The sequence below is a fragment of the Falco peregrinus genome, chromosome 3, assembly GCF_023634155.1.
Source record: "Falco peregrinus isolate bFalPer1 chromosome 3, bFalPer1.pri, whole genome shotgun sequence".
NCBI classification, from domain to species: domain Eukaryota; kingdom Metazoa; phylum Chordata; class Aves; order Falconiformes; family Falconidae; genus Falco; species Falco peregrinus.
The window spans coordinates 73,405,789-73,429,682 of record NC_073723.1 but is presented as its reverse complement, the minus strand read 5'-3'; the positions used below and the strand labels follow the sequence as shown (position 1 = coordinate 73,429,682).

Here is a 23,894-nt window from a genome sequence, read left to right as displayed (position 1 = left end):
TTAAAACCAGGTCACAATATTTTCAAATTTAATCTAAAAGTTACACACTTGTTGTGTCAGAGATCAGCAACAATAGTAAAGAACGTTTTATATCACACTTTAATGTCTCTTTCCAAAGTTACATCTTACCCACTTTCATGATATCTGGTCTTAAAATCTGTCTGCTTGTTCAACCTCAAAAGAGTACTGGAGTCCTTTTGAGAACAAATATTTCTAACGTCTCCCATCTGACAAACTGAGTCTTTTCATAAGAAAATTGAACAAGTAGATCCTGGGGGGGTGGGAGCTGTTCTGCATGAGTTACTGGCTTGTTGAGTTTCAGCACAGCTTTTCATAGTTCCTGCCTGCTTCATGTGAAAATACACTAGAACATGGTGTCATTCCTGGGGGAAGTCATCGTGTCTGGCTGCTTCAACACCCAAAGTCAAGACGATCCCAACAGTTTTATTTCCCGTTAGTCAGAGATGTTGCCATTGGTTCCATTTGATCTATTCCATTTTGGTTAGTATGTACAAGCTCTGAGATACAAACCTCACAGCCCAGCAGCATGGGTGTAAAGTGACTACAGAATATCTTCCTTACTTTAGTTTAATACTTTAAACATTCTTTTGTTTTGATTAGCTGAAGAATAGAGGAATGGCAAACTTTTGTTTTGATTATAACCCTACAAATGAACATCAAGTAACTGGACACAGGATCATACTGTACCCATGTCATGGCATGGGACAAAATCAGGTAAGATTCATGTTTTATTTTCATTTTGACTAACACGATGGTTGTAATCTAAAAAAGTACAGTAAAAGCATTGCAGTAGGGCTGAGAGAGTATGTTGCCACAGTGAGTTGACCTTAGGTCTAATGTTGAATCTTGCACTGAATGCTTTTAATTTTGATGTATCTTAAGGTCAGACTTCCTTCGTTCTGATGATGTGTCTACCCAGACCAGGGAACTCATGCATACCCTAAGTACACCTTTCCACAGAGCTCATTAGCAGCTATAGTGCTTATAGTCTAGTTTGGGCAGACCAGCACATCTTTGAGCTTTTTGTCCATGTCTTCAAAGCCCTTAATAGAATTGCAAACCTCACCTAGTTCTTCATGTGTCTGTCATGATACCTTTTCCTTTTGGTGCTTGTCTAACTGCACAAGAGGTTTTAGATGGCATTTTGGAGTACAGTTTCTCCTGTACTCCACTGTACAGAAATGCCTCCTGGGCGTGGGCTCCAGAACCCTGGAAAGCAGGGATCCATTCTAACACTTTGATTCTTGCTGTCTTGATTTAACTTCTGAAGCTGAAAATGCTTGCTGGTGTCTCCTCTCCATACTGATCAAAACTATGTGCAGCAGGGGTTAGGTATGATACCTGTAAAGGTCTCTGCATAATGCTGTGGTAAAAGTGTTGTGGGGCGCTGTGTGGCAAACTACAGTGGCTGTTTCACATGGTTTTGAGTGGCCACCTAGAACTGAGGCTTAGTGCTTGATGGGTAGCATGTAACATATACTTACCTATCTAGCCTGATTTTTGTTTTCTAACCCAGATTAGACTATATGGCATGCTCCTAGTGGGGAGGGGTGGAGGAATAGGTAGGGTCTCGTTGAGAGTAAGTCCATAGCCCTGTGACAGTTTGGGTGGCTTGACTGTTCGTTTGGGATTTTTTAAATTAATCCAAACGTTCAGACAGGAAAGGAAAAACAGGTTTGGAAGAGAATCAGAGATGTGGCAGATAAGCATTATCTTTCTGAACCCTGCTTTAAAAAGGTGTAAAAACTCAGGGAGTAAAAAACAAGTCTGTATTGAGGAGAAAGCTTATAATATGAATTGCATTTTAAATGAAAAAAGGAAAACAACCACCTGAGCACTGTGCTTCGTATCTTAAAAAGAAGTGGATTTGTTTCTGATAGCAAGTTTATTGCCTTAACTATTAGAACTATTGTTTAGTAGTATGTATTAGTTTCTGGCTCGTTTATGTCTTAACTTTCCTGGTGTTTCTGTCCCAGAGGCCATGATGCTGGGGCGGGGAGTGGGGGGTGGGGGGTGGGGGGAAGGTTTGGGGCAGGAGGAGAATCTTGGATCATGAAAGCCAAAGGATCTCAGTGCTGACAGATGTATGTCAAGCATATTAAGCCACACCACAGCCACCCATTTGACTCCCTCAGTTCAGCTCCACACCCAAGTTAAGCATACTTCTATACACTTACACTGAAGATAAGTTAATCAGATAACCTAGTTAAGCCACTTCCTGATGAAGAAGAGTTGATTGCATTTGTAGATTAAGAAGTATTTCATGCATAGGATTGCATGCTTACACAAAAAAGGTATTTATAGATATTTTTTTCCCTTGTATGACAGATTACAGTGAGGAGAGGGGTTGAATCTTTTTGTATTTCTCTGAGCAAAACGTTTATTTAAATTTTATCCCTTCCAGCAAGAAAAAATAAAAGAGATAGGATAAAAGCTGAAAGCAAAAGAGAAATACAACTCAGAGATGAATTATCATGAGATGGCATTATCCTTTGTTTAGCTAGCACTAAGAGACTAACTGAATTGACTGCAAAGATACCACATCACGGGATATTCATGCCCTTGTGCCTCTGCTGATGGTGGGTCCCGGCGGCGCTCGGAGCTGCGCGGTTCGTGCTCCCTCTGCTGGCATCTGGGGCAGCGGGAGGAAGAACGGAGAAACCACCTGGCTGCGGGATAAACGGATCGGAGAAAATACGAGATGACACAAGAGAGTTGCAGAGCCTGAGGAGGGAAGGCCAAGCACTGGAAATGGGCAAAACACTGTTAGTGAAATGAGCAAAAAGGCATGGGAGGGCTGACAGGAGCCAAGGAGAGGGGGCCAAGGTGACAGGGAGCAGAATTCTTGGACAGAGGTAGGGCAGCAGGGCATGTGTGACAGAGGAAGGGTTAGTTAGGAGCTGCAGGGAGGGATTGTGACGCGCAGTATCGCTGGACACCTCTTTAGTGGAAAGGGGCAGGGGGACTGAATGTGGGAGTGGAGAGAGCAGCTGGCAAGTGGGCATCAGTAGGAATGACAGGTACTAGTTGCAAGAGAAGTGAACAGCAGGGAGAACTGTGGGTGGGGGAACAGAGGGAGGCTAAAATAAGACAAGATGTAGAAGCACAAGTGAGATGGGAAATGGAAGTCAGGACTGCTGAACTTGCACCTCCTTTTTGTGGCTCACAAATAGCCATGAAACCTACCAGCAGGACATTTCTCTCAATTTCATTCCCGCCCCCCTGCCCTGTTGACAGTAGTTCTTAAAAGGTAACAGGCTGCTCCTGGCGGTGTGCATTCCTTAGCCCAGTCGGCAGATGACAGTGGCAGGACCGAAACAGTCAGATCTCCCACATGTACATCCACTGCTGCCAGCTGATGGAACTGATGGTGACAAGGTTGGTCATCCTCTAGCTGTATCAGTGCTAAGGAGAGCAAGGCAATTCACCACAGTTTCACACATATTTGCTGACAACAGGCAGCCCTTAACTGCTGTTTTGCCCTTGGAAGGGAATCTGCCATCCTAATCCCAAATTCTTCTGCCAGCTCTCCTCCAGTGGGCTCTCATCACTCCGCTCATTACCTATATACAGCTTTAGCAGCAAACCCTCATTACAAAGCTTTGCTCCAGTCCCCTGCCCTGCACCACATGTCACAGACGGGTCCAGTTTCCTCCCTCCATGCTGTTTAACACTTTATTTTCTATGCTGGCTGGCTCCCAGTCTTTCTCTAATGCCTTGCTCTGTCTCTTCCCTTGCTTATTCCTCCCACCAGTTCTTACCCACACTAGGTCACATTTTGCTCCTTTGCACATGCTTTTCTTCTTTCCTGGGTAGCTCTCATTTTTAATCCTCAAATCTTCTCCTTCTCATCCCTTCCTCTAGTTGCAGTTTTTTCTACCACTGAACATTTTCTTCCTCACATAGTACTCCCTGCTGGACATTCACACTGTCTCATGGTATAAAGGAATGAAGTTTACTGAGCTGTACTGTGGTGAATAAAGTTATTCTAAAAAAAAAAAAGGATTTAACATTAATGAAGATTAACTTGGTCGGCCATATGTGCCTCACACTCCAGTGCACCTATCCTTCGGCATGATATGCTAGTGGCAGGTGTCTGTTTATGAAGGGGACAACTGCAAAAGCTCTTTTCACTGGAAGCAATTCTCCACTTAAAGTGACCTCTGAATATCTGTGTGCACTGTGCCAAGAGGAGAGTTCTGTGCTCTTGATTATTTATGAAGTCCAGCACCTGCTTCCATTTATGTCCGAGTAAGTAAAACCGGTCTCGTGAAACTAAGGTCCCTGGTAATTTGTTGCTATTTTTTCCTTGAATCCATGACCTAAGTAAGAGGGTTCGCTTTAGTCCTTTTGAGTTGCTTTTGTGTAACCAGTAAGAAAGGTATCTGTGGGTTGTTTAAAATTAGTGTGTTCATTATAACAAGAAGGTGAGGATACAGCTGTGGTGAAAGAAGGAGCTCAGTGTGTATGGAAGAGAGGCAGAAAATCAAAGCACTGGCTACTTGGTGCTTGCGCCACAGGCTGCTGATGTTTTGTGCAAGTGCCTGCCCCAGCAGACAAGAATGAAAGGCTTTAAAATTCAGTACGAATACAGCCCCTTGCCCTTCTTGGTGTGGCTGGGACGCACACCAAGCGCATGGTGGCAGGGAGCCAACGCGATGTGGTAAGAGGACGGGAAACCACTCAACAGCCGGCTTTGACAGTACCCCCCCAGTATTCCCATTTGCATCTGATAATTTGAATAAAATATGGAGAGGCAAACAAAGAGCTTAGCAAAGCTCCTGGGTTTTCTGCGAAAGGGGTATCAGACCAGGTAACCTCTCTGCTGCTTCTGCCTGTCAAGTGCAGACTTCCTTCTGTGTGCAGAATAACAATGGTCAGTCACAGAGAGGGATGAGAGTGCGGGGATCAGTTTGAAAATGCTTCCTTTTTGCCCACAGAACCCACTGGGCAAGGAAAGAGCCCTAAAAAACACTTCACCTTTTGAGGTGGAAAAGATTTATCTTGTGTATTACTGGAGCTTGAAAAAGCCCAAAGTCTGAGGTATTTATTCCATTTGAAGCAGTATAGGGTAAAGAACTGTGTAATGTTCATTGGGCAAGGAGGCAGGAATGCTTGGTTGCTAATACTATAACCCCAATCCTTAATGTTATCCAGAAGTCAACCATTTTGTTTGCTCTTCTCCAAAATCTGGTGCAAGTCCTTGAGAGGCCATTTGGGAAAGATGACAGTAGTAAGGAGCACTCTGATCTAGGTAGCTGTTCCATCTACTCTTGGTGCACCTAGTACAATCAGCAGCTTGCAGGCTTTAACTGATACTGAATACATGGCTAAAAAGAGTTGTTACATCTAATGAATCCATTAATGACCAAGGCTCTAAGTGTGGTCTTGTAAAAGTGGCAGCTGTAAAAATGTGTCCACCCAGACACAAACAAGTAGGAGTGAAGTTTTTTCTTTATTGACGAGTCATAGGCTTAAAATGAGTGCCCTTATAGCTCACTGTGGTGCCCAAAGCAGCCGGCGTTCCGTGTGCCAGCCAGGTGCTGAACCTGGGAACTAAAGCCTGAAGGCCAGGGAACAGCCTCTGTCTGTTAAGAGTTAATAATAATATTTTAATAAATGGGCAATATTATCACAACTGATGATGATGAGACATTTCTGGCATAAAGCAAATGGCATAAAGGTAGCACAGCCTGCGTCATAGGAGCAGGCCCCAGCAATACTCTCACTTCCCTTTGGGGCTTACCACTAACGAATGGTGGCAAACAGGTTAATTGTGGGGGGGGGGGGGGGTCAGTCACTTGCATCACTGGTGGGGCAAAAAAAAAAATATAGCCATGAAGCACTACAGGGGGAAGCACTGGTCTGTGTACAGCTGCAGTGACCACCTCGGCAGAGAAATTCCTGAGTGTGATAAAAGGAGAGGCAGATTTCATGAATCAACTGCTATCAGTGTAGTCTAGATCAGGGCTCTTACAACCTGGAAATGGGTGACTACAGACTTTGTAATCACATGGTCCTGTTTACATTAAAACTCTGCTTCCAGTTTACCTTTCAAGGGTAATTAGCCTTGATGGTCGTTAAGGGTGGTTTTGTGGCAAGTTCAAGTATATACAACACTTCTGAATTGGTACAGCTCCCTTCATAAAACCTTACAGTCTCTTTCTCCAGGGGTGAAACAAAACTTCTGTCCCTCATCCTTGTATTGGTTTCCACTAATGCAGCTATACTATTGGTAACAAGCAATTTTCTGATGTGTATAAAAACCTTCCTCTGCTCTACTGAGAATAATCTGAATTGGATCTAAACACACATCCATGCACTATAGTAATATAAATTATTTACAAGTGTGCTAAATACAAACAACTTTCAGGCTCTGCTGCTCTTTAATGAAGTCCAAAATTTGGCAAATGTCCATGATAAATATACAAATTTTAAGGAAGTCTTCAACCATAATTGCTACAGAAGCCAAGATGTTTTAGAGCATGCTCAGAACACCTCTGTAGAATACTGTACAACAAGCAAAGCTAGTAAATTGTCTTTATTAAAGTTCTGTTCATGTTTAAAGGCAGCTGTAGCTGATTTGCCTCAAATAATGTCTTAAAATGTTATATTATAAAATGTTCATCACCATGCATCTTGAATACTTTGTAACTGGAAATGAACCTTGACAAAAACTGCACTTGAAACTATGCAGAGAGCTACTCTTTAATTAAAACTAACATTGTTTTGTGACAACTGAATTAAGAAGGCATGATGTCAGACTATAAACTGTTTTCCATCCTATTTTTAAGGGTGATCTAGAATGTGAAAGTAGAATTTTATAGTCAGATTTTTTTAAGTTCTTTAATGCTGGAATGTCTGTTTTCCAGGGCATTTATTCAGCACTTCATACATTTTAAGTGCTACTAGAGTAAAGCAGTGCTGTGATGAGATTGATTTTCTGTAAAACACTGAGCAAACGGCAGAAGTTAAGGCTCCTGGAATACTTCTGGAAGAATTTCTCTCCACAACAGCAACTTCAATATGTTGTGAACTTAATTATCTTAGTGTGTCCTCTAAGTACTTTCCTGTGTACATATGAAGTGACTGTTGTCCTTTGTTTCTTCTCTTGGATTTGTAGTTTTTCGAGTACACATCCCATAATGAAATACGTTACAACACTCGACAGCCAGAAGTCTGTGCAGCAGTCGATTCAGGGACAGACTACTTGACAATGTACTTGTGTCAAGAAAATGTCCACAGTATTCCTGAAAATCAGAAATTTGTTTTGAGAGAGGTAAGTGTGTCTGCTTGGTTTTGGGTTTGGTATTTTGGGGAGTGGATGGAAGGAGAATTGTTGAGGGTGGTTTTTTTTTTCTTTTTATCTTACTGCTGGCACATCGTGTAGGCTACATTGAATAGATCTCTGGGAGAAATATGTTATCTTGGCTTTTAATATCTGAACACAGAACCAGGGTAGCAGCAGTGCACAGGTGAAGAGTATGCCAGTCAAAGTACGGAAAGACAAGAGGAAGGAAAGTGCCCTCCTTAATCTCAAAGGAGTTGGGAAGATTGGCAGAGGTCTGTCTTTGCCCTGTCCCCATCTAGCACTTTCTGTGGGCTGCTTGGTTCTCTCTCACATCTCACCCTACTGTCTTCTCCTGAGAACTGATGTGCCTTCATATATGCCTTCCCCAGCCAGTCTCATGGCTATGGTCTGCTTCTGCTCTCCTTTCATTGACTTCTTTTATTTCCCAGTGTTGTACCACCATATCTCTCTGATACTTCACATACCACCATTACTTTACACTCTTCCCTGCTTTTGAGCAGCTGCTGCTGCTGCTTTGCAAAACCCATCTCTCATGACCCTCCCTGTGCGCAGCAGAAGTGCTCCCTGAGCTTTTCTGCAGTGTAATGTGCAGTTGTGTAATTTGATGCACTGTCAAAAAATACCTTCCACCCTACTCCTGCCCCAACAGGACACATCTTACTGGCTGTGGGCAGTCGGCAAATCTGTACCTCTCTTCTTCAGCCTTAATGCCTACTCCCAAAGGAGAGGAATACTGAGAAATATGGAGTATATTTAATAAACATAACGTGATCTTAGAAGACTGCGTTTACTAGTTTTTATCTCTGAAGGAGTTCCTGGATGCCAGAGAGAAAAAAATATCGGATGAAAAATGATGGCCTTGTTTAGGTTCTGGAGTGTTATTATTTAGCTAAAGGAAAAGGTCATATAATATATCAAAATGGTTTATTTACATAATGTGTCTGCATAATGCATCTAAACTCTACAGGCTCCGTGGCTGACAAATTTCATGCTTAGATACTACCATCAGTGATAGGTGGCAGAGTAAATTCTAAAGAAAAATATGAAAACAACTGTCCGTTCACTAGATCTAGTCCAGACTGAAGCTCACAGTGGTATTTACTAAGTAAAACAAAATATTTAAAAAACTGACTTTATAAATGATGTTTCATTTTTAATGCTGACTTTTAACAAAATTTTTCAAAGTTATATGCATTAATCCCTAAGATGACATATATTGAATGACCCTCAGTCACTTCAGGAAATAATTAAGAAAGCACAAGTTTGGAATACATAAATTTCCACTGCATTCCTAATCATTAGCTTTTAGCATCTGATACCTTAGGAATTATTTTAAATCTTCTTTCTTTCTTGTGATCACTTTGTGCCTGTGGGTGATTTGAACATACTGCTCTGCTCCAGTTCCCCTTCTTCTGTTGTATTAAATCAAAATCACTGGTCCCCACCTTTCAAGGCAAGCGATGGGTGAGGTGTCAGTACCACATTTCTCTTGCTTTGTGCAGAAAAGTGTCAGACACTGGAAAAGCTGTCCTTATGGATATATCATAATCAAAGATTTGAACAGCCTTCCCAGCAGCCTGGCAGGAATTAAGTTCTTACGGGCACTGAGTCAAAAATCAGTGAGGCAGATATTGATTACTTCACTCAAAAATTTGAATTATCACAATGGAAACAAGAAAGTAATTCAGGAGCTAAGCCCATGAGCAAGCCCATGGGCAAGCTGCTGGGTATCAGTGGCTGCAGCTCGAGGCACAGTTAGCGCAGCGCTCCACACAGCAGGAGGAGCAGGCTCGCAAAGGGGTCAGGGTTATGCTCTGAGACAGGGTGTTGGCATTTTTCTTTTGAAGCTGCTGGAGGCTTTGGAAATGGTTACAGGTGGGAATGTCACCTGGGCCAGAGGAATGGTTCTGGAGCAGGGCAGTTCTCCACAGCTGGCTATGCCGCCTTTTTGCAGGTCGCTATCCCAGTTGACAGCACTCCCAAATTGGAGCGAGGGACAGGAACTGGAGATGAAATGTTCTTGGAGACTCCTGTAGTAGGAGACCCTGAGGCCTCAAAATGTGTTCTTTGGGAAATTTGACTGTGGAGGCCTGTCAGACCCTACACCTCAGAGGCAGCTGTGCTGCCCTCCAGCCAGCAAGCTAACTCCACACACATCTGCAGGCACCAGGGCATGCTTAGATATTTTTGCCTTTTCCGCTAAAAATATACCCTGTGAAGAAAGGGGAATTTTTTTCCCTAAAAATGTATTCAATAACTACACTTAACTAACAACATTTACGTTTTACTTGTAAGATGTGCAATACGTTGGTGAATTTGGGTAATGCATGTACTTGGCTTTGGTTTTCTCTGCCCATGTTCTGGTGCAGTAACAAAATGCAATGAAAGTGAGTGAGGTTGGCACATCATTTACAGGCTTAGATGTCAAAACACCAATCACTCTGAAGCACTGTTAGTGTAGGTTTAAAAGCAGGATCTTCTGACAGAATTTCAGACATCCTCAAGTTGGGCATTTTGACTTCACTGCATGGCCCCATGAGAAGGGTATGTGTGATATTTATTTGTTACGAATGTCTTCTGTTACTTTTAAAACACAGTGATATGCCTGTAATTTTTAAGAACTGAAAAGCAAAAATTATTTCTGTGTTTTGCAGGATGGTACCTTGTTTCATCTACAAACCCAGAAGTGCGTACAAGCTGAGTCAAATGCTTACAGTGGTAACCCAGCACCATTGTTACGACCGTGTACCAATTCGGACTACCAAAAATGGTTCTTCAAAGAAAGAAGTTGATCCAGATGTCTTCTAGGATATAGCTGAATACGAAAATGTGCTCTTTCTAGCCAGCAGTTAGTCAGCCTTTTGAAAATCACATAAGTGATATATTTTTGTATGGAAAGAACTGCAATTAGTTTACAAGCCTTGGGTTTCGTTTTCTGGAGCATTAAAAGGCACTAAGCATTGAGAGCTACGTAAAGTGCAGTGTGGTGGTTATATCATTCCACAGAATCTGATCCTCTTCTCTTTGTTTGGCAGCTACATAACTGCTTCTGAAGTGTCTTAGGTTCTTTTCACAAGTGACAATATATTATTTTAATCTGCTGTATGAAAGTAAGGCGGTCAAAGTAATTGCACTAATGTTATCTGCCAATAACTTAAAATGTTTATTTTTCTATTAAAACATTCTGCAGTTGGACCTTTTAACGGATAGTAGTTAATAATTCTTGTCTTAAATACAAAGAAGGTAAATGTCGGCCAGATTCTCCCATAACTGACTACCACAAAACCCTCACTGAAGGCTGTGGATTTGCACATGAAGGCAGAGTAGGTCTGCATGTTTTTGCACAAATAACAATCTAGATGCATATGGATTGCACATGCTTGACAATGCTATACGTTAAATGTTGTGACAATTTAAGATGCTCATGGCACTTGACGAGTTTCTAATTATGCTTGAGTCTGAGTTTGGAGTAAAATGGGGATTTTCTCATTTTTCTTAAAGAAGTAAGGCAACAATATTCAAAGGTGATGCTCTGGGAAAAGCTATTTGGATTCACATGGATCTAGCTATATGGCTGTGTCCCAGAGTGCACAATGTACTTTATAATGATTTTCAACATGCGTAAAACTTGCAAGATCAGACCTAGCAATAATTCTTTTGACAAATTTCAAAATTACAGTTAGAAGAAATAAATCTAAGAAACTGTATATTTCATTAAATTTTAAACATTTAAATAGTTCATATAAAAACAATTATATGAACAAAAATGGTTTTGTATCTAATTGATATGATATGCAGCTGATGTATTAATACAAAAAGAATTGTCTTTCAGGTATCACTTGCATTTTGTCTGGGAACTCCTTTCCTGATAAGTTTGCCATGTCAGCACATACAAGCCCTATTGAAAATACAGGGTTTAAGCTTCACCAGGTACAAGATGTTTTCTGCCGTGGTATGTGAGATCCGCCTTACCCAATCAGACAAATAGCATATGTAGCAATGTATTTGGTCACTGACCGCCGTTATTACAACGCCGATTGAAAGGGTTTCAGGTCATAAGGAAAGTTTCTTTCTGTGTCAGCTGGAGTTATGCTGGCATGCAGAAGCATGAAAGTGCCAGCCTTTTTCCCCTCAGAAGTCTTGGCATCTGTTTCAGTTAGTTTTGGATGTATTTCATTATTTTTGCCTTTGTTCATGTTTTCTATTAAAAATGTACAGCTTTTTGTGTGAATCCTCATAACCTTATGCCATTTTGGCATACCTATTTATATGATTAGGTAGGGGGTGGGGGGAGGGTTTCTGCCTGTAAGTGATGCATATGTGGCTTCTTTGAAGGTCTTTCTAAACCCATGTAGTTAGAATGTTTTTGTGAGCACCTTTGAAGTTTTGTCTCTGTGGGCTGAACTGATGAAATTGATACTAGAATTGATACTAGAATAAATGAAATATTTTGTGATTCAGAAGAGTGGGAACTGTCTTTACAACTATTTTTTTTTCCTTATGGTCAGTGTTTTTGTTTTAATAATTTCTCTGATCTCTTAGGCTGTGATCCCTGCAGCACCTGGGAGAAGACAGCTTTGTTTTACGCTCTCTCAAGTTCCCTTTCCTGCACTCAGTAATGCTTCTATTCAACTGTTAGCAGCAGCAGTGAAAGCAGCACTTTCTGGAGCCACAAATCACAAATGGGTGGCTGCACGAAAGAACTGTAAGAGCTCCAGCAACACAGCAAGAATTTTCTGTTCATTTCTGGTTGGCCTTCTTGACTGTTGATTGAATTAAATTAGTAAGTTAATGAGGGGCCAGCTATTACAAACACAGACAAAACTGTTATTGACCTCCATGGTCCATGAGGTTTTCTTAGTTTTGGGACTTCAAGATTTCATTGTCAGGTGGCATTGGGTAAGTGAAACTTAAAATTGGATATTGTTTTCCATACGACTTCCAACTCTGCACTTGTTTAGAGGGATGTGTTGATGTTTTGAGCTTCTAGTTACATGTAACTGAGCTGTTTTCTCATAAACCAGCAAACCTGCTAGCCTGGGTTGCGTACTTGCTAAGCAAACACATGTTGAGTTCAAAAGCACACACTGTATGTAGCAGTGTCAGCAGCTTGCTCCCCTTATGTTGGCCTTTTAGTCCATCTACTTACTGTGTTTTCTTCTTGATCTCCTTTTCTTCTTCTTAACTCACTGGAATCGTATTAATGTCTGGGTTCAGGTTTGGAGGGTGAAGGCCTCCATCAAGCATCCGAGTCCTAGTGCATGTCTTCCAGCTTCCTTTGGCAGGAGGTCAGGTTACCTGCTGAGGAACGGGCTGTGGACTTTGGGCTTTTCTTGAGCAGAGAAGGGGCTGGATGCCTCACAGAAATGCAAAAATCAGAGGACTTCAGTCCTAGAATGGTACTTCATCTGGTTATGGCCTCCTAGGGCTTACTTTGAAAAAGAGAGAGAAACGCTTTCCACATGGTCCAAATCAAGAAACAGCAGGTCCCCCCTTCCTTAGTATTCATCTTCCTTTTATATTTAAGAGTCGTATGTTTCTTTTCCCCTTTGCCACTCACTGTGTGAAGCACCCATAAAACCAAAACTTGCAACTCAAGCTTATTGGTAACTTTAAAGTAGTGGGATGCTGGCAGTGCAAACTGGGAAATCTCAAGGCTCCTTCCTCCATTTTGTGCCATCACTGTTCAAAACAAGAAAGGACATTTTTTAAATATAGAGATTGACTGAACAAATTGTCCTAGGAAGGTATCGGTCCAGCGCACAGTACGCCGTATAAAATTCTAGGATAGAGATGAAGAAATCTGTCTTCCAAGTGGATTTTATTCCTTCCCTGTTGCCTAGCTGCAAATACAACCCCTCCCATGCTTACTGCCCTTTTTTTAGGCATTATACTGGATCAGCGTGATTTGGTGTTCTCCTGGGTTCCTTCCATTTCCCTGGCCTGATGCTCCTTGGATGTCCCTAGGTATGGGGCATATTTGGCACAGTTGAGGCACAAAAGATTAACTCTGCAAAATGTTTTCCTGGTTTTCCATACCCTGTGCTAAATGTACCTCATGAGGGGGATAGTAATATACAAGAAGTCTTTAATAAATTACCTGATAGGATTTTCATCAATGTGAGAATTTGGGGCTGTAAGTGCTAACTGAACTTGCTGGGTTTTTTGAATAATTAAAAAAAGTCATTGAAAAATGCTTATTTCTTAGTCTTTGTATTCCTTTATATAAAAAAAAATAATAAATAATTGCAATCCAGATTGCTGTCTGGTGCTGGATTCCTTTTTTTTTTTTTTTTTTTTTTAATTAATTTCTTTGAACTCATTAGGTAACTATTTTGCTGCGTTTCTTTTCTTTTATTCTGCCACTGTTCTCCTTTCATTTAAACATTCTGGGTCTTCAGCATGGGCTAGAACTTCCTGGATTTTCACTTCAACAGGAGACAGTATATGAATCTTCCTTCGAAGAGATAAACTACTAGAACCTCTGTATGTGCTGTCTTGACTGAACCATGGTGATGGAGGATTGTTACAGCTTGAACAAAAACCCAGGAACAGCAGTCATCATTGGATATTTGTTGGGCAAAATGAATTGGAAGCAGTATGTCCTGCTAGCTCTGCTGAAATAAAAGACTCAAAGCTGTGTTCAATTTTTGTTATAGGAAGTTACAGTATTTACTGGAAGGGGAAATTCTTGCTGGTTGGTAACACCAGGACTGATGGGATTTCGCTCCTATTCCCTGTGTATGAAAACGGGGGCAGTTACACAGTGGTAGTGCTGGGTTGGTAATTCTAAATCTGATGTTCTTTTAATTTCATTTAGCTTTCTTAAAGCCTTTAGTTTGGGAGATTAATTTGAAGCTGAGCATTGTTCTCGTACCCTGATATAAAGATGTAGCAGTCAAGATGTCTGGAGCAACTCTAGGGTTAGGATCGTGCAGCTGTCTATATACGCTTGCAACTGTGAGGTTTTTGGCAACGTTTGAGAATGCTGTATAGACTCGTAACAAAGATAAAATTTTGACAGTGCTAGAAACTTAGCTGAGAGAGGTGTGAAAGTCCTTGAGAGGGAGGGAAGAGAGGGATAGCGGAGCTCCCCCGGTTCTGTCAGGGTGCTAGCAGTTGACTGCAACAGCAATAGCTGTGTTTGAACTGGAGCATTGCAGTATTCTTCCACTCCCCATTTACAGAGAAAAACAATTACGTATGTATATGCAGTACTAAAATTACTATGCCTAGATCAACAGTTTTCAATATTTTTTTTCCAGTCCATTACTCACTGACATTTATATGAATAGACAAAGCCTGTTTAGACCAGTCCCAGTCAGCGCTGACAGGAATGACGTGGCTGTAAGATGACATACTTTTAGAGGCTTCCAAGACTTCCAAAGGGAGTTGGAGACAGAAACAGGGCAGGACCTTCTCAGTGACTTCTATCTTCAAAAGCAGTAAGAAAGTAAGATGGAGGATGCAGGAAGTGAGTCACTGGCCTGCTGGGCAGCGTGACATATTTCATGTAGCATCAGACCATCTCCCAGAACGGGAGAAGGCTTGCGGCAGATGCAATTTCTTTCTTGGTGGTGAGGGAAAAATCAGTTTTCTGGGTTTCCATGGTCTGAAGATACTTAACTTGCAGCTGAAGAAAAAATGGTCAAGGGAGTCATACCAGTACAGATACTTGGACCTGAAATTCGTGAATTAGGTAGTCTGTGACAAGCAAATATAAAGAACAAAAATGTTAACTGTGCATACACTGTGAGAAGACTTAACTAATAACTGAGAGAAACTGGAAATGAACATTAGCAGGAAGATACCTGACATAACTGGTTTTATAGTGGAAGGATTCACGTGATTGAAATGCTGGAGTGGGTACTATGTCAAGATGAAAGTGACATTTGATTTTTGGGCAAAGAGAACAGGATTTACAGGCTTTGTGAACTGATATTGTAGCCAACAAGGCATAAACAGATCAGAGGGTGTCTCGTCTAGACCACCAAATAAGAATATAATGCCTTTTTGCATAACAGATACAGGATATGTGCTACTTCAAGGGATTTCATCCTAGGGGATGCACTTTACCAATTTATGGGAGCAAAACATTCTGGGAATTTCTAAGAAAAAAAAAAAAAGGCAGCTGGGCAGGTGGCTGTGTCTGACACAATCTTTAATAAGCAGTTTGGTGCAATCATCCTTTAGGCTTCCTTTTATTTAAAATGAGCTGCTACCTGGGCATCTGTTATGCATAAACATAAGATAGTACCTATGAAAGAAGCAATTTCTCAGTGCCGAGAATTGGAAAGAAGCAGGGTTTGCAAAATACATGTATACGTGTACAACATGAAAGTTTTTGATAGGATTGCAAATTAAATATTTTAAAGTGTCAGGAATAAAGTTCTTTGTTAAATCTAAATTTAGCCTCAGTGCATCTATTACACTATTGTCTTTAATTACATGATTTTCTTGCCTCATGTTCCTGTTTTTTTTTTTTTACAAAATACGTGGAAACTGTCTTTTTCATGCCTCACTGAGTATACAGGAAGGATTTTGAGAGGCTTACTTTGCCTAATCCTCATTGTTCAATATATGGCCTTATTTACTTCCCCATAGTAATATCTAGCCTGAAAAATAAAAGGTTATTTTCTTAGCTTTTTCTTATGTAACTGGAATGTTACAGTGTCTTAGTGCTTGCCAAATATTTATTGCTCTATCTTTACAGTATGACCGTTAAGATAGAGCATCCCTGTTCTACTGACAGGGAATGCAGTAACAAAAAGATGAAGGTCACAAGTACCACATTATTAAATGCTGTAATTTGAAGTGTAGCTTTGCTCAGTTTAAATGATATCCCAGACTTCTGCAGTTCAGACACAGGAGCTGGGATTCATTTGACCAAAGGTGATCACCTTCAAACCAGAAATGTGCATGTGGATGAACTGTCGCCCCAGGGCTCCTGTTACGGACAGAATAACGCACAGAATGATGTATAGAAAGGATCTGCTGCCAAGTGCCCCCAGAATGTGGAAGGTAAATCTTGGTTTCCCGGGCCTGCTTTTGGAACTGGTTTGTGCTCCAGGGTAAGCATCAGCTCCATGAGATAGCACTTCCCAGGTGTGTTTGGCTGACCTGGCTTCCCCGGAGCGCCGTGCTGGCACCGCTGGCGGCTGGGCCCTTTCCCCATGCCTGGGCAAGCCCCCAGCTGTACGCCGAACAAAGCTGTGCAATAACTCTTTTTGACCCGTGTTTGGAAAGAAGCAAAGAGATGCATTCGATTCTTAAAATAACAAAGGGACATTTGCTGCTGCATCAATAACAAAGAAGGATGTCAAGCAGTTGCCAGTAATATTCAAGGTATTAACTCTGTTGTACCACGTAACTCGAACTCAAGCTTTCTTTCAGAAAGACCAAGTTCTCAAAAACTGGGAAGTTGCTTAAAAAAAAAAAAAAAAAAAGCAGCTTAGAAAACTGATGGCATTCCAGAGGGAGTGTGAGTGCATGTGTCAATATACTGCCAATATTTTAAAATGACAACCACAGTGATCCAGGTAGCTGCAGTCCTGGTAGCCAAGTACTGGAGAAAATCCTAGAGTGATACGGGATACAAGCAGTGAAGAATGATTTTCTGTGAGACAGACTTTGACAAACAAACTGGTTATCTATGGCAGATCAAGTTGAGAATGGTGAAACATCATTTAGCGTAGGAAATTCTGATTAAAAATAACATTATGCATAATCAATAAGGCACCTATTCCTGTTGGCATCCTAGGGAGGTCTGTTCCTGGTGTCACGATAATCAATTTTCTGGAGGAAAATAAGTTACTGATACATTTGCAGGTGACAAAGAAACTGCTGGACAGGCCACTTGTGCAAATAAAGCGGAGTTTGATTTATCCTAATGCCAGATCAGGTGCGCAGGAGCAAAGAAGGATAGGTCATGCTTGTAGGCAGTATGGATTCAAACCATGGTGTAGATTATTCCACAAAGAGGCAGCCCCACAAGGACAACAGACTGGCTGGTTGGGATTAGCTCTCCTGACCTGCTCGGCCCTTGGAAGCGGCTGGTGCCGAGGGAGGTGCCGAGGTCGCTGCTGGTGGCCCAGGACTGACGGGTGGCAGAATCAGAAAGGCCAGTTCACGCACAGAGTGGAAAAAGGAGAGGTGCCCTGGCAATGCCTCCAGGAATGATTTCTGAGGTGAGGAAAAGTCGCTCTGGTTATTTTACAAAAGCAAAACCCCAGTGATTGATCTTAGCCCGTGCACGTGGGAGATCACTGGTACAATGTCCCCTTAAGCTGATACAGGCATGAAAACCTGCGGCTGGAGGCTGGAATAAGACAAATGGTTACCGAGTATGAGCTACACCTCTCGGCAAACTAATTAGCGATCAAACGGATTTATCAAGAGATGCCGTGGACTTTTCATTACTGATGTCTTCAAGTCAGCACTGCTGGATGTCATTCCAAGGGAAAGGCCGTAAAGCAGTGAGTGTTAGGAGATCATGGGTGGAGGCCATTTAGCCCAAGGTCACGATGCTCTTAGAATTCATTAGTCCACAGTGATTCTTTCCAAGTTATCGCACAGATGCCACCGTCACGTGTGTGATACGGATTAGATGTATTACGCTGATCTTGCAAAGGTTTGCTGTGAGCAACTTCAGGAGAATTACGAGTGTGTGTAAGAAGCGAGGTGCCTAAGGCAGGGTTAAGGAAAGTTTTGCACTTGCCAGTAGCGCCTCCTGAGTGGGATCCACCTGCCTCGCAAGGCACAGCGACCCTCTTCCCTCGCCTCCTGGGGCTGCCCAGCCGGCTGCAGGCGAGCGGTGGCTGCTCGGGGACTTCGCAAGCCACGGCCACGGGTGGGCAGTGTGCACGTGCTTGCCGGGGCGGGGGCACGCTGGGAGCCAGGCGGGAGCCTCGGCAGGTGTGTGGGGTGCGCCCGGCACCCCCTGAGGCGCGGCGGTGCCCGCGGGGGCGAACAGGCGTGGGGAGGGCTCGGCGCCCCCGGCAGCCCCGCCGAGTTCTGCGGGGAGAGCCGCCGCGACCGCCCCGAGCGCTGCTCCCGCAGAGCGCCCGGCCCCTGCGTGCCGCAGCGCGGCCACGGCGCGGGCCGCGCGTGTGCGTGTGAGTGCGTGTGCGAGCGCGTGTGCGTGTGCCTGTGCGCGCGGGGCTGGCGGTGCCCGGCCGGGGTGGCGGCGTGTCAGCGCGCGGGGGCGCGGGTGGGCCGCGACGGGGCGTGTGCGCGGGACCCGCCCGCGTGCCTGCACAGGCGAGCGCGCGCGGCAGTGTGCGCGCGTGTGCGTGTGCGCGCGCGACGAGGCGCGCGTGGGGCGGGTGCGCCTCCGCGCGGGGAGAGCGCGGGCCGGGGCGCGCGGCACCCGCCGGCCTCCCCGTGCCTGCGGGTGGGCAGCGGCCGCGCAAGCCACCTCCCCGCGCCCACGCGGCCCTCGCGCTCGCGTTGCGAGCCCCGCCCGCGGAGGGTGCCCGGCCCGCGGGCGCTGGATGCCGGTGCCGTGAGGGGAGCGCGGCCCGGCCCGGCCCGGCCCGGCCCGGCCCCGCCGCACACTTTGCTCTGCCCCCGGCCCCGCGCTGCGCATCCCGCTCGGCGGCTCTGCCCGGCCCGAAGGGCGGGCGTGGGCGGCACCTCCCGCCCGCGGCGGCTCTGCCCGACCCGCGGGGCGCCCGCGCCCGCTGCGCTGCCCCGGATCCCGGGGAATGCGGCACTAGCACCCCCGCCCCGGCTCGGCACCACTCCCCTCCTCCGCCTCCCCAGCTCTTAGGGGGTGGTGGTGGCTTCTTTTGCTCTTCGGCATTTTCTGCTGGAGCATCCTTTTTTTTTTTTTTCTTTTTTTTTTTTTTTCTCTCCTCCTTTTGGAGGAGGAGGAGGAGGAGGGGGGAAGGAGGGAGGTGTTCCATGAGGGCTGCTCGGGCCACCCCTCCGCCCCTCAGAGGTGCTGTCCCTCCCTGAGCGGAGAGGGGGGAGAGCAGCCGGGGAGGCAGAGGCAGGTCCCCCTGCCTTGCTCTGCCGCCGGGGAGAGAGGAGGAGGGTGGTGGGGACCGCGACTCTGTGTGCGTGGTGGTGGTGGGTATTTATTTATTTATTGCTCCTGGTGGTTGCAGCTGACAGACCTGGGAAGGAGTAGGCGCCATTGCCAGAAGGATTATTGCCAGGGGAGGGAAGGGGGGGGACGACGACAGCGAGGAGACCCCGAGGCTCCCGGGGAAGCAGAGAGCGGCGGCTCCTTTCCTCCCGCCTTGGCTTCTGCCGCCGGGGGATGCGCCCGGACTGAGAGGGGCTCGGCTCCCTTCCGCCACTCTGTCCGTCCCCCCACCCTCAGTCCTCCTCCTCCTTCTCCTCCTCCTCCTCCACCCCCCCCACCCCCCCCCATCCAGCAGCATGCATCCCTCTCCGCGGAGACCGGCCGTTGCCACCTCCAACCCTGCCATGCTACTGCTGCTCCTGTGCCTGGGCTGGGCGCCGCCGGGCTGGGGCTGGCCGCGGGGCAGCTCCCGGGGGGCGGCCGGGCTGCCCCCCAACGCCACCACGCCGATCTCCATCATGGGCTTGATGCCGCTCAGCCAGTCCGAGGAGGACCAGAAGAGCAAGATCGGCCGGGGGGTGCTGCCCGCCGTGCAGCTGGCCATGGATCAGATCCGCAACGAGTCCCTCCTCAACCCCTATTTCCTGGACCTGCGGCTGTACGACACGGAGGTAGGGACCGCCGCGGGCCCCGCGCCGCCGGGCGCAGGGGGAGGCGCCGCCGCCCAGTCCCGGGGCGCTGCGGGTGCCGGGGCGCAAGGGCAGCGCGGACGCCCGGGCCGGAGCTGCGGCTGCCGGCGGGGCCGTACGCGGCGCCTCGGAGCCCGCCCGACCCGCCCGGCCCCGCAAGCGGCCGGCAGGTGCGGAGGGACCGGCGGCGGGAGGGAGAGGACGCGGAGCTGGCGGGCCGTATCCTGCTGGCCCTGCGTATCCGGAGCGGCTGCCCCGGCCGCCGGGGCTCGCCCTGCCGCTCCCGAGGGCGCCTCTGCCCGGCGCGGCCGGGGCCGCTTGCAGCGCGGGGGTGGGCCCGGGCGGGTGCCCGGGTGCCGGGGGGTGCCGGGGGTCCGCTGCCCTTGGCACGCACGTACAGCGGCGGGAGGCGGGCTGCTCTCGCTGGCGCTCCCTCGCCCGGCAGAACTGCGGCCGCATCCCTCTCCCAGGCGCTACCCGCTCAGCAACAGATGCACGCCGGCCGCTGGACTCCCCCTCCCCGCCAGCGGGCACACGCTGCCAGCCCGGTTTATCCCACGCAGCGCCGGGACGCGAAGGGCAGCGGCCGCGGCCGCAGCTGGAGGAGGAGGAGGCGGCAGGGAGGCTCTCGCAGGGTTTCGCCGGGTCTCCCTCCCCTCCTCTGGCTGGCGCGACGGGAGCGGCTGGGCGCCCGCCCGGGGGGGCGCGGCGGGCCGCGGAGGCGCTGCTCCCCGCAGTCACACCCGCAGCCCCTTCCCGCGGGGCGCCCGGCGGGGGGGGGGGCGGGGGTGCCCGCGGGGTGCCCCGCTCCGGACCGGCGCCGGCGGGCGGGCTGCGCTGGGAGAGGAGCCCCGCGCCGTGCTGTGCGGGCAGGCGTCTTTCCTGTACACGGCAGGGAGCGAGGCAGGGAGCGAGGCGGGGGCTTCAACTTGGTTCCCACCACCAGCCACCCGCAACTGCATTGGGTTTCGGCCACAACTTCAGTAAGCGGGCGTTTGCGGCGGGGACGCGCTGGCTCAATACCGAGGGTTGCCTGAAGATGGCAGTCGTTCCTTGTGTAATGCTGGGGCCGGGCGCTCATTTCCAAGACAACCCCCGGTAAAGCAAACGGCGGCTGAAAATCTTCCCCGCTGTAATTTAAGGAAGCCCCTGCCTTCTGCCCTTCGATTCCCAGCGTCCGAGGAGAGCAAGCTGAGAGCAGCAATGACGGGCTGTACTGCCTCCTGATAGTGTCTCTGCCCCCAGATTCCTACAAAAGGCTCTCCTTCTAGGGCGGCTGCTCTTTATTGACAGAAATTTGTCATAGCGTATTTTCAGAGACCTCTGAGCAGAAATCCACGGAGGGCAATATTGCTGAAGACGTCATTTAGGACAGAACATGCTGCCGTCCTGTTGTGTGAACAACGCTGAGATATTGAAAGGGGATACTAGCGAGATGACCCTAGAGTAGCTGTTTGTTTCCTTAAAAAAGATGAATCTCAGGGAACTCTGCAATCGTAATGAAAAGAATTATGGGGGATTTTCTGAATGGCATTACCTGTTTCATAAAGTGAGGTACGTGTTAGAAAAAAAATCACAGTTCTCCTAATCCTGCTTTCATTACATTATGCTGTTTAAATCCTCCCCTTGGATGGAATTGTTACAAAAATAACACATGCATAGGAAGGAGGGAAGCCTGGGCAAGATCTTCCTTCTTCATACAGTAATATCATAATCAATAAGGTGCTGCACTTCATTGCAGTCAAAATATTTCAAAGGTCTTCATACAGATTTCAGGTACTGACCTAGGTACTTAGCATTAAAATATTCAGGGCTGGGGGAGGGAGGGGGGGGAACGGAACGAACCCTTCTTTACTCTGGAAAGAGTATCAGTTTCTTAAAAAATGCATTTTTACTGTTTTGTACTCTAGGGACATAAAGAATCGGTCATGTTGCCAGCTTACTGTGTAGCTTTGAATGCTTTTAAGCAATTAATAAATGGATGGTTATGGAATGCTAAGTCAGGCAAATGTATGTATTTGGAGAATGGTTGGATCATTATTGCATGCTTAGTAGTGACAAGTAAATAACTTAGTGTTCATGAAGAACGCTAGATTGACTGCACCAGGACAGCACAGACTAATGGCTGGAATAGCCATCGAATACATGATGGCAGTGCAAACTTTTTCACTTGGTTCAGACATTTCCTTACTCCTTCAGTGCACTTACGGTAAGCAGAAGGGTAGGTGGCTCACCATGCCCACTTGGTCCTCAGCCTATTTTCTGAGGCCACCAATAAATAGACATGCCTGAAGGGCCTGGATCCTTATCATTGTGTAATCGCAGACCAGGGAGTAGTTGTGCCTCTCAGGGCTTCCCAGGTGGTGCTTGTGACATTGTCAGCTCTTGAAAAAGAGAATGTAGAGCGTTGAACGCATGGGATTTTTTAATAGCTTGAGAAATAATTGTAGTATATTTATAATGCTTAGGAAATATATGGCAGTGATTCAGAAACTCATATACTCTCTCTCGTGATTTTCCAAAATCTCCCGTTGTCGCAATCTGATGTTTCTATTGCAGTTTTGCATAATGCTTTAACAAAAAGCTCTCAAAAATAATAATGACAATAAAAACCCCTGGATTTTTTTTTATTATGCATACAGGTAGTCGTACAGAATATTTTAGTTTGCTTGATATTTCTGGTTTGTATAACGAAGCATTATAATGACTTAATTTCTGACCAACCATCTGAAGAACTGCAGCATACCTTCTAAGTTTGTTGTTTGTTGGCACTTGATCTTGCTAACCTTTGAGCCCATGAGCAGCAGCTCTAGTGTTTTTCAATGCATTAAACTGAATTAAGCACTTAAGTACAATCCTTAGTCTACGTCTTAAGCAGTTGTGATTGTGTGAATTACACCTTCATTACAAAATATGACCATAGGTTATAGCAAGTGCATAAAAATGCAGAGGCTTCTTTCTTGAGTATTTTTGATGCTTAAATGTATTTGGAGTGTGATCCTGATCCAGTTCGGTGAACTCTGTTTTGCCACCCCATAGGCATATCTTTATCTATTTGGGCAGTCTAGTGTAGGCTCAGTCAGTAAAACAAAGCTCAGCCAGCTGTAGGCATTTGCACAACTCAGGTCTTAAGTTAGTGACTTTGTGCTGTTCATTTCAGTGAAAGCGGGAGCAAACTCTAGATGAGACTCTTAGGCAAAATTTTGTAATTACGTTATTTCAGAAACTAGAGGATTTATAAAGTGATCATCTGTAAAGAGTCTCATCCCAAACCCACTGAAATTAATGGCAGTAATGCACTGATTCCAATAGCCCTTGGACCAGCTCCTAGAAGTTAAGGGTGCTTGATAGTTTATGGCTTTGGATCAATAACCATGATATAATATTTCTTCTTTTTCCCATCCTTGTGACTGTAACTTTAGTTCGTTGAAAATGCAGAAAAATGTTTTGTGAAATAATTAAAGAGAAAGCTTTACACACACACATGATGTAGTTCACAACTTCATGTAAATCAGGAAAGATGATATGTGCTTAAGCACCCTGACACACATCCGTTACAAGAAAAAAAGCAGCATAACCCTAAAGTACAGGAATTAATCATGCTAGTAGACAATATTATCAATTTCAACAGCATTTAATTTGCATCAGGCAAAACCTGACCATACAGAAACTAGAGGAAGAGGCACAGTGTCAGAAGACAAGTGCTTTAATGGAAGTTGGATATCTGCCCTTCTGCATCTGGACATCTCTCAAATATGGAATATATTTTCTGATTTCTTGTAGGAGCAGTGCTGGAAGTGCTGCACCGACAAGCCGAATTTGTTTTGAATCTAAACACGTG

At 45.8% G+C, this 23,894-nt stretch overlaps 2 protein-coding genes across 2 annotated transcripts in view; both read left to right on the top strand.

The window, feature by feature from the left end:
- GALNT12 (polypeptide N-acetylgalactosaminyltransferase 12) overlaps window positions 1-11,796 on the top strand; it is a 49,739-nt gene extending 37,943 nt beyond the window's left edge. Inside the window, exons 8-10 of the mRNA XM_055800268.1 lie at window positions 622-735; window positions 7,145-7,300; window positions 9,988-11,796. Coding sequence (XP_055656243.1) covers window positions 622-735; window positions 7,145-7,300; window positions 9,988-10,125 — 408 coding nt within the window. The 3' untranslated portion in view covers window positions 10,126-11,796. The remainder of the gene's footprint in view (window positions 1-621; window positions 736-7,144; window positions 7,301-9,987) is intronic.
- A 7,441-nt stretch (window positions 11,797-19,237) lies between these two features.
- The window catches only part of GABBR2 (gamma-aminobutyric acid type B receptor subunit 2), a 487,842-nt gene continuing 483,185 nt past the window's right edge, over window positions 19,238-23,894 (top strand). The window contains exon 1 of the mRNA XM_055800671.1: window positions 19,238-20,035. Within this exon, the coding sequence (XP_055656646.1) occupies window positions 19,721-20,035 (315 nt within the window). The 5' untranslated portion in view covers window positions 19,238-19,720. The remainder of the gene's footprint in view (window positions 20,036-23,894) is intronic.